The 19,097-nt window shown below is 37.8% G+C and overlaps 3 protein-coding genes across 4 annotated transcripts; 2 read left to right on the top strand and 1 right to left on the bottom strand.

Annotated features, from left to right (window-relative positions):
* Positions 1-984: 984 nt before the first annotated feature.
* Positions 985-3,724, top strand: LOC141829050 (uncharacterized). Its single transcript, XM_074716470.1, has 5 exons — positions 985-1,121; positions 2,805-2,919; positions 3,015-3,104; positions 3,239-3,337; positions 3,410-3,724. Exons 1-5 carry the CDS (start codon positions 1,054-1,056, stop codon positions 3,509-3,511), a joined length of 474 nt encoding a protein of 157 aa, XP_074572571.1. The 5' UTR covers positions 985-1,053; the 3' UTR covers positions 3,512-3,724.
* Positions 3,725-4,440: 716 nt separating this feature from the next.
* LOC141829454 (putative E3 ubiquitin-protein ligase RHB1A) lies at positions 4,441-9,539 on the bottom strand. 2 transcript variants are annotated; one of them, XM_074716923.1, is made up of 5 exons: positions 9,398-9,539; positions 7,464-7,532; positions 5,714-6,098; positions 5,395-5,504; positions 4,441-4,808 (listed from the first exon to the last, which is right to left on the bottom strand). In XM_074716923.1, exons 2-5 carry the CDS (start codon positions 7,527-7,529, stop codon positions 4,764-4,766), a joined length of 606 nt encoding a protein of 201 aa, XP_074573024.1. In that variant the 5' UTR covers positions 7,530-7,532; positions 9,398-9,539; the 3' UTR covers positions 4,441-4,763. The 2 variants fall into 2 exon arrangements, with proteins under 2 accessions (XP_074573024.1, XP_074573025.1); XM_074716924.1 differs by lacking the exon at positions 9,398-9,539 and adding an exon at positions 6,719-6,785 and having other exon boundaries at positions 7,464-7,496.
* A 1,307-nt stretch (positions 9,540-10,846) lies between these two features.
* LOC141829453 (uncharacterized) lies at positions 10,847-16,684 on the top strand. Its single transcript, XM_074716922.1, has 5 exons — positions 10,847-11,402; positions 11,486-11,671; positions 14,555-15,307; positions 15,427-15,556; positions 15,706-16,684. Exons 1-5 carry the CDS (start codon positions 10,914-10,916, stop codon positions 16,116-16,118), a joined length of 1,971 nt encoding a protein of 656 aa, XP_074573023.1. The 5' UTR covers positions 10,847-10,913; the 3' UTR covers positions 16,119-16,684.
* Positions 16,685-19,097: the final 2,413 nt, after the last annotated feature.

Raw genomic sequence — 19,097 nt, 5'->3', positions numbered from 1 at the left:
GCAGTGCACTCAGATATTTAAAGACAATTTTAAAATTTAGAGGGGGCAAATGACAAATTTGAAAGCTTGAAGAGCAAGCAAATTACAGGGGAAATGAAATTCTCTTAACAAAATATGGACATGCCGGGAAATTGTCACTTTGCTTCTCAAATTTTCTAACTTTTGCAGTTTTTTATTCTTCAGATTTCTATAAATTGCAGTTCACCTCCTCAAACTTTGCATCATATCTTCATCTCTTTCAAAACTTTGGAAATAAATAGGAGATTTTAAAAAAATAAATAAGAATTATTTTTCTAATTTATAATTTCTCAGACGAATGGAAAAGGAAATTTAAACTTATAAAAATTGATTACTTAATGACATTAAAAATTATTCAAAATTTATTAATAAAGATCAGGTGATTAAATTAGAAACTAAGGGCTAAAGTGAAATATTTTGTGGTGATTAGTAAACTTTGGGGGGTCTCTTTTCAAAATGCACGCGCCGGATTGCGTACGCTTTTGCTCTGCGAGAAACATTGCCGTGGACAGAAAGCGGAGAACCCTATTGGCTAATGCCATCGGGGCCCACAGTCGCACAGCCACTAGCGTAGCGGTCAACAATGGTGGGTTGAAGGCATGCGACTTAATTCCATCTGAGACGAGAAGAACCACTTAAATAAGGTCGGACAAATTAATTTTCAATATTATTTTTTTCTTTTATATAGTTTTATTTTTAAATTTTGATAAATAAAAATTTCAAAAAAAATGTTTTATATTCTATCCTTTGTCGGATCTGGATTGATTTTAACGGGGCTGAACCCGAATCCACAACGCACGATTTTGACGGCTGTCCTCGCAGTACTTCAATTAAAGGCTAATCTCGACCGTTAGACGCCTCCAGTGGCAGTACCGTGATTCTATCCCAAAACCCGTGGCATTCTCGTCCCTCCAATTTAATAAATAAAGCCGAACCGAGAAGGCTTGGGTCTTCTCGTCGATCGTCTCCGCCTCCTCCTCCATTTCTGGCCGGCGATCCGATCTCTGCGACGCCGACGCCGACGCCGACGCCTCGATGGGGTTCGTTTCCTTTGCCGGTAGAGTTCTCTTCGCATCCGTATTCCTCCTATCCGTCTACCAGGAGTAAGCTTCATCCTCCCTTCTCCCTCCCCCATTTTTCGGCTTCAGATCTGCTCATTTTTGTTGCTAGGGGTACGCGTTCTCGTGTTCAGAGATCTAGCTTTCGCGAATTACTTTTTGTCCTCTCCCTCCCAATTTCGTGCTAATCTGCCGAACAAGGAAATTAGTTAGTTCTGGTTCTCTGGGAAGATTAGGGTAATCACCTGCCTTGTTTGTTTCCCAAGAACTTTGATGCTGTAAGCTCGTCGTCACCATCAAATATGTTTCAGGGGAGAAAGAAAAGGGCACATTGGGTAACTGGTGGATCATTGTCATCCTTTGTATATATTGGGCGGATGTCGGCAGAGATTGAAATCATAGTGCCACACACAACTGATTTTCTGTATGCTATTTATGTATTTAAATAGCAAGTTAAAACATCGAAGTTGTGATTAAGACCATTGCAATTGGAATCTTTGGACTTCCTAATGTTGCACTGCAACCAGCAACCAATGTCATGCAGTTCATTTAAAACTAGAAGTGGTAACCTCTTGGTCGGGAATCTGAAGCTGTGAGAAAAAGAATATCTAAGGACCTTTTTTGATCGAGATATACCGCTCAAGAGATGATTAGGAAATTTAAGCTTTCAAGTTACTTTAATGATCATATGTTCAATGTTAAAAGCATTGTAATGTTGCACTTGTATTTTAACAACTTTAATCTTTAAATTTAGAAATTTAAAGCCGCTAGTTGTTTTAGCAGTGTGTTACTATTTATATATTTGTTCTCTACATTTTTGGCACATGTTCAAAAAGAGACAAATTAATATATTCATGAAACTTGTGTTTGATTAGTAAAGAGAGAATTTGACTTGTTCGAGACATACAAGGATCTTTTTTGCCCAAATTTATTAATGATATGTTAGTTTGTGAAATTATGTAGCAATAACTAGGAGTATTGTTATTTCTTTGATTTTGGTGTTTTGATGTGTGCTGGATCAAATGAGCATGTAATGATTGCCTCCATCATTGTATACATTATACAATGTTTTTTGTATAATTGCATAGGTATAATACTCAAATTGGCTAAGAAGCAATAGATGCCCTGATAGATGCACTGGTATAGCCATTTTCACTCCAAATGTCTACCATGACCCACCTTTAGATTAATTTTCTATTTTCTTCTTGAAATTAGTGGATAACCATAGAATTTCAATATATTCTTCAATTTTCTGAGCTCCTTTTTCCATTGGTTGTTTTACATCTCAGTTTGTTGAAGGATGGTAATTAAGTAGTTATAGAATGCTTTTCAAGCAAACAATTTCCATTAATGCTTCCTGTATCAGTTGCCCTCATATCTTTGTTTCGGTGTATTAGAAATCATTGAATATGTATAATATAACTTCAGTGGATGGCCAAACTAAAATGTTTTCAATAGATGCATTTAGTGTGTTTGAAGCATTTAGATATTGTCTCTGTGGATCAATAAGTCAGTTCCAAGTGCAAATTGACAATATGAAAATAGAAAGCTTGCTTTAGACATCAGTCCTGCATCCATGAAAGTTTAATTTAATTGATCTATCCCTCTTCTGCCAACTCACTTGTGTAGTGTTTATGACAAAAGTTAGAATTGCTATTGCAAATGGTTTCCCTGACTTAGCAGGGTGCCAAATTATGGGTTGTGCCTATATTAACCTTTCGTTTTTAGGTTTGTTGAATTTGGAGTCGATGGTGGACCAGCAGCAAAGCTTCTTGCTCCAAAATATAATACCTTTGTAAATCATATCACCTCACATCTAGGCGTAAAAGTCCCGGAAGTTGATGTAAGAATACTGTTCTTTTCTCCATTCTCGCACTTGATTTTTAACAATTGAGTCATAACTAGTTTTCAATAAATTGAAAATTTTCTCATTTTCAGATGAAGCATGTAGTTTCTGCTGCCATAGCTCTTAAAGGGATAGGTGGCCTTCTATTCATCTTCGGCAGTTCCTTTGGAGCATATCTTCTGGTCAGTAATATTGGTTTTTGGTTCATGTTCTCCATTCAACTTTTGTTCTCGTAACTTCTTGCACTTCATTGACTGATCAAAGCAATTAACTTCAAGCTTTAATTGGGTTTGTGGTTGTACTTTCTTCCTCGCAGATGCTTTACTTGACATTCGCGACACCCATCTTGTTCGATTTCTACAACTACGATATTCAAAAGCCAGAATTTGTAGGACTTTTTTCCAAGTTCACACAGGTCATCTATTCGTCTCTCCTGCTAACTCTGCCAATAAGTCTCTTATCTACTGAAATTTAAATTTTGCTGCAGAATTTGGCTCTCTTCGGTGCATTGCTCTTCTTCCTCGGCATGAAGAACTCAATTCCAAAGAGGCATGCCAAGAGGAAGGCCCCTAAAACAAAGGCAGCTTAAAGGACAAGAAAACCAGATGGGTATAGCAAAATAGAAGTGCATTAGGAGTTAGTTTACATGGCTTTATGAAACATCATTTTGTAGCTGTAAAACTCTGTTCTCCCGTCTTTTGTGTTATTGAATTCAGTTTACATGGCTTTATTGAAGTGTTGAACCTTTGGATGGCATTTACGGTTTATTTAATCTCCTGGACTGCTTTATTATGCACTTTTACTCGATCACGATCAAGATATTGTAATTATTTTATTTTATTTTTGATAATTTAGATGTTCAGGCTTGGACTTTTGCTTGATGCTGGAGGCACACAGTCTTCCTCTTAGTTGAAATTTGTGTTAAATTTGTTATTAGGAAAATAGATATAGTTGAGCTCAACATTAACAAGCTCAATGTATTTTTATATTAAACGAATATATATTAGTTTCATTTCATCAAATATTTAACAAGATAAATTTGTTCTAAATTGTATGAATTTTAATATCAATAAACATTAATGAGTTGAATTCAATATTATTTTAATATTCATCTAAGTTCTAATTAAAATATAATCGAATGCTAAAACATATTGTATAATAGTCTCATTTTTTTTCTTTTCTTTTCAAGTATTCAATCAAATTCTGATTTTGTACTAGAGAACAGAGATATTGGATTTTTGTAAAGGAAGACCTAAACAGATAATTAATAACCAAAAAATAATAATTGATTTTATCTAAAATTATTTATAGCATCTATATTACTTCATTATCTTTTGCAAAAAGTGAAATCTGTCATCCTAGCGGTCCCACACAGTCGACCCTACGACTATATATGAGGAGGTAAATCGAAAAAATATAATTGATCACAATAAAAAAGGATATTGCTCGACTTCGCCGAGACTGTATTACTTCATTATCGAATGGCTAACAAGAGTAACCCAAAGGACATCAAAAACACTTTCAATTTGAACAAAATCCTTCTTAAAATTAGTCAATTGGGATAACAACATGATGTAATGCAATTACCGACTTCAGATATTCACAAGAAAAATCTATTCATACGGACTATAGAGAACAAAGAGATCGAGAGAGAAAAAAAAACACAGTACAGAGAAGTTGCTGGGCACAAACAAACATGCAAAATTTACAGGGACCGAAAGCAAAACATTTGAGAGGACAAAAAGGACTTACATGAGGATAGTTTGAAGCAGATATCATGAATCTTTTGTGTTCTTTTCTGTCCGTGAGAATTTAATAATCCATCAGAATATTAGCGTATGCTACGGAGAAACCATGCCTCCGTAAATGTTGTCGATCATCATTATCTGCAAAGAAAATAAACATTTTAGAATAAACAGCACGGCAACTTTTGCTGTTCTATGTTCCTGTGCAACGTCTTATGAAAAAAAAAGATTAAAAAAGGTGTCAAACTTGATCGTGTTCAAACCATCTGAACGCCCATCCGACTCACCTCGTCAACACAATATGTTCAGTTCATGCGATCCACTTAGTTCATCCAACGCATCAAGTCTACTTGGTTTGTCTAGCCAATTCAGTCTACAAGGCACATCAAACTAGTTGCTCATTGGGTTCAAATTGATCCATTTTGTTCATTAAGCTCGTCCAATTGCCTAGTGCACCTGACTCGTCCTAACCCATACAATCTAGTTGACTCATTAGGCCGCCTAGCCCATTCGGCTTCCCAGCTCTTGGTCGCGCCATCGAGCCTGCTTAACTTGTTCGGTCCAATCAGCCTGTCTTATTCACCAATCTGTTGGGCCCTCTATCCACCTTTTGAATTATTGAGTGAATGGAATAATGAAAAATTACTCCACCTTAAATTGCCAAATGAAACATACCAAAAAATAATTCCTCTGGCTAATTGGGCAAAATATTAAATGACTTTGATACCTGATCACAGATTGCACAGGTTTCACTTCTCTCCATCCACTCCAGAATACAAGACAGATGGAAATGGTGTTCGCATTTGGTCACAATACGAGGATTCTCTGTGTCATAATCTGGAAAAAAGGAAGGGGATAAGGTAATTTGATCAGGTTGCAACATCCAACTATCATATAAAGTATAGGCGCACTATATAGCAGGAATATTTTCAGGTTAAGAGACAAACTGAACATTTAATAACTGTGTCCTAATCAAATGGAGAAACTATATAATTTTTGCAACATATAATGGAAAAATTAATTTACTGAGTCAGGAAAAAAACTACCTTCAAGACAAATAGGACAAACATCCTCCTCATCTGGAGTCGTGAGAGGGCTACTGACCTCATCTTCACTACTTTTAGGAGAGTTCTGCTCACTGTTGGTTTTATTCTTACAATCAGGAGTTTCAAAATGATCGTTATTCGCTCCTGTAGTCTGAGCAATCATTATGTGTGTTTGATCAGCTTTATTGTTACAATTTGCAACATCTCCAGGCAGTGTTGGTGAGCTCTCCGTACCCACATTATAGGGCAAAGGTGCAGGAGGTGCTTGGTAAGTGTCAAGTGTTGATGTGTCCAGATTATCATTGAGCACTCTGGAAGGGACTGCAGGAAATGCGCCATGGCTGGTAGCTGACAGTGGTTCATGCTCTTCCAGGTTTTGAGGACACTGCAATGTGTGCTAAGAAGATTTAATAAATCATTTTACTGCAATGCAATTTTTTCAGATACCATATATTTCACGGGCAGGAACTACAAAGCCTCTTATCACTAGAGATATACACAAGAAACAACAAATTGTGTTGAAAATAATAAAATAGGCCGGTTGCTTAAGGCAACGTATAAAAAAAATACTTAAAACATAAATTAAAATAACCAAGAAAGAAAGACAGTTTTAACAAACAATTAATGCAAAAAAAAAATGTTGAAGGTGCAACAGTTCCCGCATCACTACAAAATAAAAAGGAAAATTGGGAAATAAGATAGGTTGGGATCTACCAAGTTGATACAGCCACAATTACTGCAATGCTGACAATCATTTTGTTGCTTAGTATGAAGAAAAATAAGTTACATATGAGACTTTTTGTTGCCGTAGATTGGGAGCCCATGTTTTTCACACTTGGTTGGCAAAAAGTCACTACCTTTTTTATGAAGCTGTTCAAGTTATATTTGGATCCTTGTTATGCCCCTAGTAATCTAACATATTTGATATATGAGGAATAAATCTTCATATAGTAGTACATAATTTATAAAATCTAACAAGCATTGTAATCATCACATATTATTTACCATTGCAATGCTTTCTAGGTTTTAGTTCAGCTCTCTTTCAGCAAGCGTCTGATAATGGATCCACTCCCTGAATCCAAGCAGAACTTGTATGCGGTTCATGTAAGGAGAAAAATACTTTGCTTTGTAGAATAAAGAAGCCTAGAATGTGATGTTCAAAGACTTAAAACAGATTATGCAACCACAACGATGAGATTATGTATGAAAACAAAAGAACCAAATTGATGAAACAAAATTAAGTTACAAAATTTGCTAAATCAAGATTAAAGTTACAAAATTTGAGAAATTGTCTGGGTCATTCCCAGCGCCCTTCAATTTGGACCATATAAAGGAGAAATGGCAAGCTTTCTGAGAGAATTCTAGCTCATAAACTCTAGAAGCCAGCCACATACCCAACTCCAGATGGTCAATCTATTTACAAAACCAAGCTTGTTTATGCTTACTGATCTGACCACAGAAAATTGTGATAAAATAGAACTATGAAAAGCATACAGCTTGTGAAGACCCAAGCAAAAAAACTTATAGTTAAGGTTAAATATCAAAGTCCTTGAAAACAAAACAAAATCAACTAAGCTTTGCAGGATGATAGGTAGGAAATATGTGCATAAGACAAACCACCAAAATAAAAATATATAAGGATATCATTACACAAATGATCATTAAATAAGTCATGGACAAATCAAATTGTCCTTCTATAATTATGCAAAGTAACAACAATCCAAAAGAGGGGAAAAAAAAGACTACGCACATAGTAGTAGGGTGGTGGGCTATCTGATTCAGCACTTCTTGATGGACAGCAACAGCAACAACCCATTACCTATTTGGTTATCCAAGTCAAAATTACAATCCAACTCAAAGTTACAGGAATTTGATACATAATTTCCTTTGAGACTATGCCATTTAGTAATGTGTCCCGAGAATGTAAAATTTATTAACAAACACACAGGAAGGAGGTTAAGTAAACTAAATTAACAATAGGAATCAGTCCAATTACACAAACAGTTTGAAAAGGTAATCAGCCTTCACTGCTTGAAGATTGCAAAGGCAGTTGGTCTACTTGCTCCATAAATAAACAAACGATCATCGATGGTTCTCTTCCAGGCCTCAAGTAGAAGTTCCACAAACCTCCTCAATGGCAATGATGAGCAAACAAGAATTCGAAGGGATTGATGCAAATTAAGAAGTTTACATTTTATTTTTGTTTTAGACATTGTAAGAGATTATTTTGATAGATCCTCATAGAATATGTTATTTAAGGTAATTTTTAAATTGGTGATTGTCTTGTTCAGAAGTATCAGGTATTTTGTTATGAGTTTATTTAGGGGGGTAATTTGGTTTTGGTTTATTTCTAAGTTTGTTTTGGTTGGAGAGGGACCACAACCCCATCTTCTTGTCAATAATATTTGGCTTTTGTGGGATTGCTTTTGGTGCTACACTATCTATGATAGTAGAGTGTCTAATAATGAGGTGACAGCTTGATGGTCTACTTAAACCAGTATTACTATGATAGTGGGTGTCCAAAAGAAATTACTATGTTCCCGAACACAGTAAAACAGGATAACAAACAGCCCAGCATCAAACAATTCCAAGAGAATCTTTTTTCCATTAACTAACAAAACTAGGATTGCAACAAACAAACTCACATATGTCCCATCATTGTCCTAGCCCAACTACATAGAAGCAAGGATAATTGTATAAAACAAATTGTCTGCCATATCCTTGTGAAAAACTGGCATTATTTGTATTATTATATACTTCTTCACTTGAGCTTGATTCTTCAAAATATTTTCAACATGTGCTATATTTCTTGTATGTGAAATGTGGACTGTAGATTATTACAATCGCATAAGGTCCTAGACATGTCAAATATTAGCCATAAAGTTATAAAAGAACAATCTTCAAGTAGAAACCATCCAAGAAATGGTCGATATAATATATCAAATTTCTCAAAGTTCTGATTGTAAAATGCAATTTGAAATTTGCATATTACTTAAACACAAAACGTTTTATAGTTTATCTGCAATAACCATATATTAGATATTCTATTTATCCTCTAAGATGTGCATCTATTGATGCAGCAGCACAACTGCCCACAGGCCTTAAGAGTCAGGATGTTAGGGATGTCCCAAAACCTATTAATTTAACACAAATTCCAGATTCTCCCATAGCAAACCGAGATTATGAATCGAACCCCAACCTATGATCAATAACCACCATCAAATCATTTTGGGACTTTCCTAAGACACTTCATAAAAGATAGAAGTCAACATGTTCCAGATGACTTAGTCTCAGATATTAGCTCAGTGTGTTCCTTACTCGTGCATGAAACCGTGATAGGATATCAATTACGCCTAGCTGCTCGATCATTAACTAAATCACATAGGGCACAATCAAAGAAGAAAAAAAAGCTCCAATCAAGCAACAAAAAGAGCAAATCTAAGTTACGAGCTCCTCTCCAAATTCATGGACAAGGAGAAAGACCGCCAAAAAGATCTAAACTCAGAATCAAAGCAAGCCTCGAGACTCGAAACGCCCAAATCCGACCACAACACGAAACAGCTACTACCATCCATATCAACCACCGAAACGGAGTCACGGGATCTACAGAGCATCGAGCTCCGCGGTCAGGGAGGATTCGGAAGCGGCGGTAGAATGAGGATAATTCACATTCGAGGGGCTTACCAAGAAGTGCTTTCGGAATCCGAATATTATCAGTGGAGCAATCCGGCGAGGGTTTCTCAGGCCATCAACAGCTGCGGCGGCGGCGGCGGCGGCGGCGAAGCGAGAGGGAGGCGCCGTCGGCCTTCTCCTTTCCTAATAAACTCTTCCGTTCTTCCTAGCGTTGGGTAATAAGGCAATTATTATGCGGTCATCCGCATAGTTAAGTTGGGCGATAAGCCAATTACGCAGCTACTTATGCGATGTGGGTATTTAAAGATCCACGTTTTCAATATAATTATAAAATTCAAATTTTTTAAAAAAATATTTTTATTTTTTATTTTTTTAAAATTAGATAATTAGATAAACATCGAAGGTGCATTTGATCTAAGATTATTATAACTTTAATTACATGATTATTAGATTAGTAATCATATAATTAAGTTATGAAGAATAAAATATTATTTAATTTTATTGTAGATAATGTAATAAAAATTTATTTATTTAGTGTTTTTAATGTATAATTTAATTTAATATTTTATTATATTGTCGTTGATTCAAAATAGTTCAATATTATTTTATGAATATGTCATAATATAATAATTAATAAATTTGAAAATAATGAAAATAAAATAAAATATATAATAATAATAATAACAATGGTGATATATATAAAAAATAAATTTGGAAACAAAATTTAAACTTTTTTATATTTTAAAATTTTTTAAAGATAATTTTATTGAGCTTTTATATTATATTGATTTAATTTATCTAAACTGTAATTTACAGAATTAATTAAAATTTTAATTAAAAAATTTAACTTCATTTAAAAGTACTGTGTCGTGTTTTCTCTCAAAAGTGTTCAATCGCTCCCTCACTGGAGAAGATAAAGGAACTTAAAAGTATTTAAAATTAAAATAGCATCGACATGAATCCCGATAAACCATTCCGATATTCAAGTTAGAATTTTACATGAAAAATGAATTTAAAGACTTGAGAAAATTAGAAATGATATATATATAAATGTGTCCATGGATATAGACAAAGTTTTTATAGAGTTGATCTTTGAAATATTAAAGTCTATTTATGAAATATTCTGAGATACAAAATTCTGTCCCGATATACACGTTTTAATTGTTTATATTTTCTAAGATATTTTTTTTATTTTATGGATGAAACGATCTTAGGATTTTTTAATTTTAAAGATGAACAGATTTTATAACTTTACTCACATTGGAGGAAGTAATAGATTTCCGCAGCATCAATAAAAAAAAATGGATTTAAAGGTGAAAATAAATTTGATGAAAAAAAAATGAGATAGTTTGTGCTTTTGATAATAAATTAAAAAAGAAATGTTTTTTATATTTAATTTAAAGCTTTTAAAAAAAAAGGTTGGTTAAATGGATTAATCCTTGTTAGAAGCATCGTAATCTCCCTTCTGGTGAAATCCTTAATAACTAACTCTTGATCGATTCGGAAACCCTCGTCCCCGATTCCTCAGCCGATTCCCATTTCGATCCGATCGGAGCAGCTCCGATCAATGAATTCCGTCGCTGCCAAAGCCTCGTCTTCTAATCTGCCGCCGCCGCCACCCGCGGCGGCGTCCCGCCTGGCCCCCGGATTCCGCTTCCACCCTACTGACGAGGAGCTCGTCTCCTACTACCTCAAGCGCAAGGTCTGCGGCCGGCCGCTCCGCGTCGATGCCATCTCGGAGGTAGAGCTGTACATGTTCGAGCCGTGGGAGCTGCCGGCTCTGTCCCGGATCCGAAGCCGCGACCAGGAGTGGTACTTCTTTAGCTCCCTGGACCGCAAGTATTCCACCCGGTCGCGGACCAACCGCGCCACGCCTCAGGGATACTGGAAGACCACCGGCAAGGACCGCCCAGTGGGACGCGGCCCCCGCGCTGTCGGCATGAAGAAAACGCTGGTGTACCATTCCGGCAGGGCGCCTCGTGGCAACAGGACAAATTGGGTTATGCACGAGTACCGCCTCGAGGATGAGGAGTTGACCAAATCCGGGATTTTCCTGGTACATCACTCAAATCGATTTTTCTTTATTTATTGTTTCTTTACTTGGAATTGAGTTTGAATCGTGAAGCATCGGTGGGGAAGGATGCGCATGTTGTTTGCAGGATCTTTCTAAAGAGTGGCTCTGGGCCTCAGAATGGTGCTCAATATGGAGCACCGTTTCTTGAAAAAGAATGGGAGGTGGAGGAAGATGGTGCGGTTTTAATGCCCGACGGAGGGGATTATCACGCCACTGAACAAGAACAATTTGAGTTTAGTGATCAAGTACAGGTGCAGATACAGACTATCCTCTTTATTGATCTTTATTTTCAAAACCAGATACCAGATATTGCTTTATTTCAAAACCTGAAAATCATTGAAGAACTTGAGCAATTTTTTTTTTTCAATTTAATTGCGCAACAGAAACACAGATACATTGTCCTAACTGAAACCTTGTAGCAGTTACTAGTTCTCCATTGACAAAATCCTAGCCAGCACATGAATGCATGGTTTAACTTATAGTCACACTAACATCTGACAAATACTATGATATTCTTCCTGAAGATATCCACCAGGACTTATGTATCAGCAAAACAAGTAAACTGACAGCTTAGAATAGCCAAATTGTCCATATTTTGTAATCTTGGACTAATAATTTGTTCCATTGTCATACTGTTTTCAGAATATTTTTCCAACTATGACATAGACTAATGATTTACAGTGGTGACTAGGATTACAAGGGAAATTTGAGATACTTTGAAAACAAAGAGAATATCTTTAAGCAATTGGACCTAGAAAAAAGAGCATGGTTGTACAGACCCGTCTATAAAATACAAATGACTCATGAAATCAACACTTTGTCAAAAGAGTTTAACTCAAATGCAAGTATCTGATGGACAAATAAAGTAAGCAGCACCCATAGTCTAGGATTCTAATTCAAAGTTATAGAAGTCAGGGAAGGATTCAAGCAATGCCAAGTTGGGAAATTTAATGTTATATTTGAGAGATGTTCTAAGATAATCGTCTTAGATAATGTACTATTTATTGGATAAATAAAATCACTATTTAAGTGTACATTTTCTATGTATTTGATTTAATCTTAAATTCAATTACTGAGGTCCACAATACAATGCATAGCATGAGAGAAATTGTGATTGGATCATAATTAGTGGGTATCTCTACATGTGTAATTATGTACGTATTAAAATATTCCCTAGTCGATGAATTGATGAGATTGGATATCATTGATTCTGTAAGACTAGCATATGTTAGGATATTTTGGATAAGGAAATGGTTTCCTAATCCGATATAGAAATTTTTCACGTTTGAAAAAGTTTTCGAATTTATTAGGAAATCCAATTTTGAAAATTGTCTCTAATATGATTAGGAAAATTTAATTTTTAAAATTTTTCCTAATTAAATTGAAAATTTTCAGATTTGAAATTATTTCCTAATAATATATGTAATTAGATTTGCCGGAACAAAAGCACGGATGAGCCATGTCTTTTGAAGACAAAGTGGACCCTCTTTAGTTTAATTATAAACTAAATTGGTTATGCTATTTGGTTTTGAACCAATGCAGTTTGATTGTGAACCAAACTTAAGATTAACGGTTTGAACTTTGGGTTAACGGATGTGAGTTTTTGGTTAGCGAACCAAACTAATTATAGATCTAAAAACACATCTCTAATGAAGAGTTATTAAGATGATTAAAAATCTAATTGTTAGGTTTTAAATCAGTCACTCTCTTCCTCCAAGTTGCCGCCCAACTCCCTTCTTGTTGTCGCCACCCACCTTCTTGTGGGGTTTAGTGCTGCCAGCCAAAGAAGCTTGTCCAAGCTCACCTCCGATCAAGGACCTCTTCATAGGTTAGTAACCTCCCAAGGGACGGCCATCCCGGAGCCAAAGGAAACTACAACCGGCGGTGGAAGTTAGGAACAAGAGGAGAAGCAATGGTTGCTTCTCCGCAGTAAGGTATCACTTCTTCCTTCCCTTTTGGGCTATTGTTCCAGCGGGCAATTGTTATTGCCAGAACTACCACGCCGTTAGGTTCGTTGTCCCTTGTTGATAGCGAACCGTTCAACCTTCGAGCGGTGGTGTAATCACCTCTGTTCAATCTGATTCGTATCGCTAGATTGCTTTGAGCCGTCAAATACGAAATCGGACTGTAGGTCCTCTCTCGGATCGTTTGTCTCCCTCCTTCGACTAGTATCAAAACGGAGATATGACACGTGACTTAGAGAAGTTGTCTTGAAGAGATCTTGGCGTGGATACGAGTAGAAGCAACCTTGCTTAAGGTTGCTAGTTGATGTCGTTTACGCTTCGCATTCAAAAGGTATAAATTGTTCATACTTATTATCTATGATTATGTTTGCATACGTGTGTGTCCTCATGTGAGTTTTATATGTAGATAGTAATAAATTGTTTATTACACTTCCGCTGCATATTTAGAGAAACATAAATGTTAAAATACGCATATCGTAAATCCAACAATTAACCAATAGGCTCTTCCAAAAAAAATGGTGTATAGCTTTACCTAATAAATGAACACCAAGTCTAATCCCAATTAGACAAGGAACCAACCTTACTTAGAATCAAGCACACTATTCCCCCATTAATCAACTGACTCATACAATACTATTCTCTTGGCTTATTAGTATTTGCAATTTTGTTTGTTTTCATGATTATTGTTTGTTTTTACTCAGTAGTGATTGGCATAGAAAGGTTTCCAAAAGTATACGCAGGGAATGTGCAATCAATCCAATATATAGGTCATATGCCATATGCGAGGGTATCGTATCTGTTGTCAATATCAAAATATTTAATACATATATGTGTGTGTGTATATATAATCATATCGTCACATTTAACTAGACTTTCCATATTGTATTTGTTTGTCTGATCCAATTTGTTATCAATTGAAACAAGAGGTAAATTAGGCAAACTAATGGATATGTAGACTCGAGTGTACCTCTGCTGGTTTTAATTCTTATGACGTATTGATGGATAGGATTTGTCCAACAACTATTCTGACAATAGTTGATTGACTGGCAGTGGCTTGTGGAAATTTGCAGAATTTCCATAAACTGATTAATTCATTTGTAATATCTCATTTTTCCAAACATAGAAAGATATATTCTTAGATTAATCATTTGCACTTTCAATTGTTTTCAGAATGAAGACTTGAATAAAGAACAGACAAATGTTTCCAATTTTGCACCATATTTTGATGGAACGGATAATGGCGGTCATCCAGAAGATGCAAGCAATTTACTGGATGAGGTTTCCAAAGATACTAGTTTGACCAACTTGGTTGATGGACCTTCCCAGAAGAGTATGCCAGCTTCTATTGATGAAATGGAGAAACATCCTCCAGCGGAAGATTGCAGTCATACTCAAACTTGTCTAAATGCAAAGGAAGAATATGTGGGGTTGAAGGATATTGCAGATACTGTGAATGTGGCATATTCTTTTGTTGAGGAATCTGTTGGCTACCCTATAAGGAATTGTCATGTGGAAAACACAAATGGGGTTGGTGAAAATATCGACCAAGTGCAAATGTTTGAAGTTGAGGAATTCTTTGACTCCATAAGTGAAAGTGCTGACCAGCCAGAATCAGACCGAAACTCCCTGTTGGAGGATAATATCTTTACCCAATCAAACGTCTCCAATTCCTCAGCTGGTGCTTTCACTTCCAATCAGGGAAAGATAGCTGTCTGTGATGTGCCTAATGACAATCTAGCATTCTGGCAAGAAAATGTTGAAATGAATGAATACTTGCCTACAGTCGAACCATCTGGTTTTGAGAAGGTTGATGAATTATTAGTGTACTTTGATGCAACTGATGACGATTTGCATTATGGCAATATTTTTTCACGGAGCTCAGGGTACACCAGTCCGCCTGCTGCATTTGACTCTGCTCAAGAGGTAAGAACTAAGAACCAATTGTTCTGTCAAATTTGCAGTCATCAATCTCTGTGGCATTTGTCGGAATTTCAGAAAGTGGCTGTAACTAAAACTTTCCCTTTAAAAATTTTATAATGTAGGCTTGTGGCTGCACAATTAAGTCAACAGCTCAGGTGCCAGATACTATTATAAATGGAGCCTCATCCTCAGGTTCGTCTGTTCCTTGTGATCAATCCGAAGACAAACGTAAGGATGTTGGTGATAAACCAGGTATGGTCATGGTCTTTATCAGTGGTAATGATTTGCCAAAAAAGCATACTAACTATGCCTACAAAATACATCTACAACTTTGCAAATGGTTGGGGTTAGATAAACTCCAAACCACTGTTTCTCAGTTTTCTTGCACTATTTTGCTACAGATGACACCATGGAAGACTCTAACAAGGAAAATGTTGCAAAGAAGCATCTATTAAACATGTTGGGTGCAATCTCGGCACCTGCAGCACTTGCTGAGTTTCCTCCAATGTCTGGAAAGGTTGCTGCTGCCCACTCAGCCAATCCAATCCATGTAACTGCCGGGTTTATTCGCATCTGCAGTTCAACCATATCAGAAAATGTCGTGCACAGGCCCTCCCAGAAGAATGGGCATGCAGATTGCATGCTTCCCTATAGCGTGCCTGATGAATCTACAAGAAAGCGTCAGGTTAATCCTGCGTCGATGGTGATCCGAGGAGGCATGTACTTATTCTTAGTCTCATGGATAATTCTTACCATTCTCTACAAAGCGGCGACTCGATACATGGCAAGAAAGAAGGTTCTACAAATCAAGTAAGATTCGACTCACTGACCTGAACATTTATATTTTCACATCCTGTGCAATTGAAGAAACTCAGGTACTAGGATATTTTAGTGTCCAAATAGTTCCACATTTTATGCGCCAAGTTATTCAACAACACATAATACAACATTTCGTTGTAATTTGTTGGGAAAAATTCTGATCCCAATTGGCCCCTTGTGTTTGCATGGGGCTTTTAATGTGACACTCGAAGTTTGGTTAATCGATTGAGTTCGGAAATAATGGGGGTCAAGCTTCCGGATCCAGGTTAACCAGTTGAGTTCGGTCTGGTTTCGGAAACATTGAAGTCCATACCATACCAGAAGGGTCATAGTGAATAGTTTACCAAACACCAAAGGTTTCATTGATTCAAATGAAACTTCAGGGGCTAAATTTAAAATTAATTTAGTTTTGTGGCATAGTGAATGAACTCAGGATGAATGATAGCTAACTTTTGGGTTTGCATTGTTGAATAATTCTCTTGGGCATCAATTTTTAGTGAAATTGTTAATAATCTTAGGAATGATATGTTGCTCATCTTACTCTGTTTATTCGTGTGTACCTAGAGGGAATGATATGCTGCTCATTTTACCCTATTTATTTGTGTGTACTTAGAGTTAATTGTTTTTTAATTTTCACTTCCTTTAGTTTAAATATTATGTCCTAAATTCTAAATTTTAAACATTATATCTTAATCTCTAAACTCTAAAAAAAAAAAATTAACATTAGATGCAGATGCTAAGATAAGTAGGGTAATATTCTTGAATAATCTTATATTACCGTGTGTGTGTGTATATATATATATATATATATATATATATATATATATATATATCGAAATTGCTATTATGAGCGCCGGTTCGGTGCGCGCCCGTGAGCGCCTGGATCTCGGCCGTCCGCTTTCGATCGCGATAAACGTAGCCCGTTCGATTGAACAGTGATTCTCCTCGGACCTTCGCTGCTTCCCGCCGCCCGTTCATCGCCGTCCGACCACCAATTGCCACCGGACCGGACCCGTTGGAACCGCAACTCGACGGCGGTCCGGCGGGTGCCGGAGTCCGGCCCCGATTCGGCCGGAATCCGGCCGAATTCCGGCCGACAGTGGTGCCAGGCACTGTTGCCCTTGTTTCGGCCGGAATTCCGGCCGGATTCCGGCCCAATCCGGCCGGAATCCGATGACGGAACGTGCACCGGCGAGTCGCGATTCCAACGGGTCCGGTCCGGCGGTCGTCGGTGGTCGGACGGCGATGAACGGAGGCCGGAAGCGCGTGGAGGTCGGCGGACGGGGCGCACGGGCGCGTAGGAAGCCGGCGCTCATATATATATATATATATATATGAGTTTTGATATTCTGTGCGACACAGCCTGTGCGATCCTGTGCGCGACACCGCTGACCCTCGCCGCTTCTGCCCGTCCTCGCCGCGCCGTCCAGCCACCGTCGGCTGCCGGACCGGGCCCGATCGATCCGCCATTCGTTGGCGCATCGGCCGGTGTCGAATTTCGGCCGGAAACCGCCGAATCCAGCGCGCGACCACTGGCTGCCAAATCACTGCCGGTTTCCGGCGCGGCCACTGCCAGGCGTGATTCCGGCTAAATTGTGTCGGATTTCGGCCACAATCCGGTCGGATTCCGGCCACAATCCACCGGAATCCGACGCCGATCGACACGCTGGCGAGTGGCGCGTCGATCGGGCCCGGTTCGACGGCCGGTGGTGGTTGGACGACGCGGCGAGGGGCTGCGGCAGCGGCGGGGGTCGGGGGGCGGAGCACTGTACATTCCCAGTTTTGGACGGTCAGATACGGCGCGCGATCGGTGATGAACGGTGGATTCAACGTCGCGCACTGGCGCGCACGAATCATGCATGCAGAATATCATTTTCGGTGTATATATATATATATATATAGAAATTTGATATACTGCGCGCCGTGATTACGCGACCCCGTCCGCGACTTCTCCCACCCACGCCCACTGCCGCCGCGATTTCATCGCCGTCCGGCCATCTCCGGCCGCCGGACCGGGCCCGATCGACGCGCCACTCGCCGGCGCGTCGATCGGCGGCCGGAGATGGCCGGAAGGCGGCGAATTTGGCCGGAATCTGAGACCACAGTCACTGGCGCCGATTCCAGCCAAATCACGATCGGAATCCGGCCAAATTCCGGTCGGAGACCGGCCGGGGAAGGACCGCCGGCCACCGGAGGCCGCCGGACCGACGTCGGTCGACGCGCCGGCGAGTGACGCGTCGATCGGGCCCGGTCCGACGGCCGGAGGTGGCCGGACGGCGAAACTGGAGCGGCGGTAGTGGACGTGGGTTGGGTGTCGCGCACGGGTCGCGGACGGGGATGTCGCGCAGTACATCACTTCTCTATATATATATAATCTAAATATGCGAGCTTAACTTTGTCTAAAAGTATACTTTATCATAAGAATAGTTGCAGAAATAATGTGTTTTTGAATATTTTTATATTTAGTTGATATCAAAATATGTCTGAAATTTAAATTTCTGAAAAATAATTTTAGGAAATCTAGAATTGTCAAATTGAGATATTTCACATTTTTATTTTATATTAATTTTATTTTTTACCTCATTAGATGATATAATTAAGTGGCTAAAATCGCAAGAATAAAATTGCATAGAATAATATGCCCTTTACATTTTAATTTTATTTTTATTTTCATCAAATATTTTACAATGTTAAAATTGCATAGAATGATTTGTTAATTAATTTACAAATTAGTTTCTAGTATAGTTTTTAAGAAAAAACAATAGTATTTGAGTTCCCACTCAATCAATCTAGGACAGGTAATATCTCTAACACCTTAATTATATACAACTTTAAAATTTTTACCTTATAAATTTTGTAAATTAGCTTATATAAAAAGAGACATAAAACATTTAAATTGTAGAAATAGCATAAAACAATTTATAAATCAACTTGTGGTATGATTTATGGCTAAATAAATAGTAGATTTATCCTC

The sequence above is a fragment of the Curcuma longa genome, chromosome 5, assembly GCF_044706935.1.
Source record: "Curcuma longa cultivar G26 ecotype Majalengka, Jawa Barat chromosome 5, ITB_CL_G26_1.1, whole genome shotgun sequence".
Lineage (NCBI taxonomy): Eukaryota > Viridiplantae > Streptophyta > Magnoliopsida > Zingiberales > Zingiberaceae > Curcuma > Curcuma longa.
Note: the sequence above shows the minus strand (reverse complement) of the source record. Positions and strands in the feature narration are given on the sequence as shown.

Excerpts from the sequence above, each read along its gene's own strand:
- LOC141829050 (XM_074716470.1), top strand. The coding sequence starts at position 1,054 with ATGGGGTTCGTTTCCTTTGCCGGTAGAGTTCTCTTCGCATCCGTATTC. Across the intron at positions 3,105-3,238 it reads CCTTTGGAGCATATCTTCTG|ATGCTTTACTTGACATTCGC; the intron begins GTCAGTAATATT and ends TCTTCCTCGCAG. Across the intron at positions 3,338-3,409 it reads TTTTTTCCAAGTTCACACAG|AATTTGGCTCTCTTCGGTGC; the intron begins GTCATCTATTCG and ends ATTTTGCTGCAG.
- LOC141829454 (XM_074716923.1), bottom strand. The coding sequence starts at position 7,529 with ATGGGTTGTTGCTGTTGCTGTCCATCAAGAAGTGCTGAATCAGATAGC. Across the intron at positions 6,099-7,463 it reads GCCCACCACCCTACTACTAT|TGTCCTCAAAACCTGGAAGA; the intron begins GTGCGTAGTCTT and ends CACACATTGCAG. Across the intron at positions 4,809-5,394 it reads CCTGTGCAATCTGTGATCAG|ATAATGATGATCGACAACAT; the intron begins GTATCAAAGTCA and ends TTTTCTTTGCAG.
- LOC141829453 (XM_074716922.1), top strand. The coding sequence starts at position 10,914 with ATGAATTCCGTCGCTGCCAAAGCCTCGTCTTCTAATCTGCCGCCGCCG. Across the intron at positions 11,403-11,485 it reads CCAAATCCGGGATTTTCCTG|GATGCGCATGTTGTTTGCAG; the intron begins GTACATCACTCA and ends TCGGTGGGGAAG. Across the intron at positions 15,308-15,426 it reads CATTTGACTCTGCTCAAGAG|GCTTGTGGCTGCACAATTAA; the intron begins GTAAGAACTAAG and ends TTTATAATGTAG.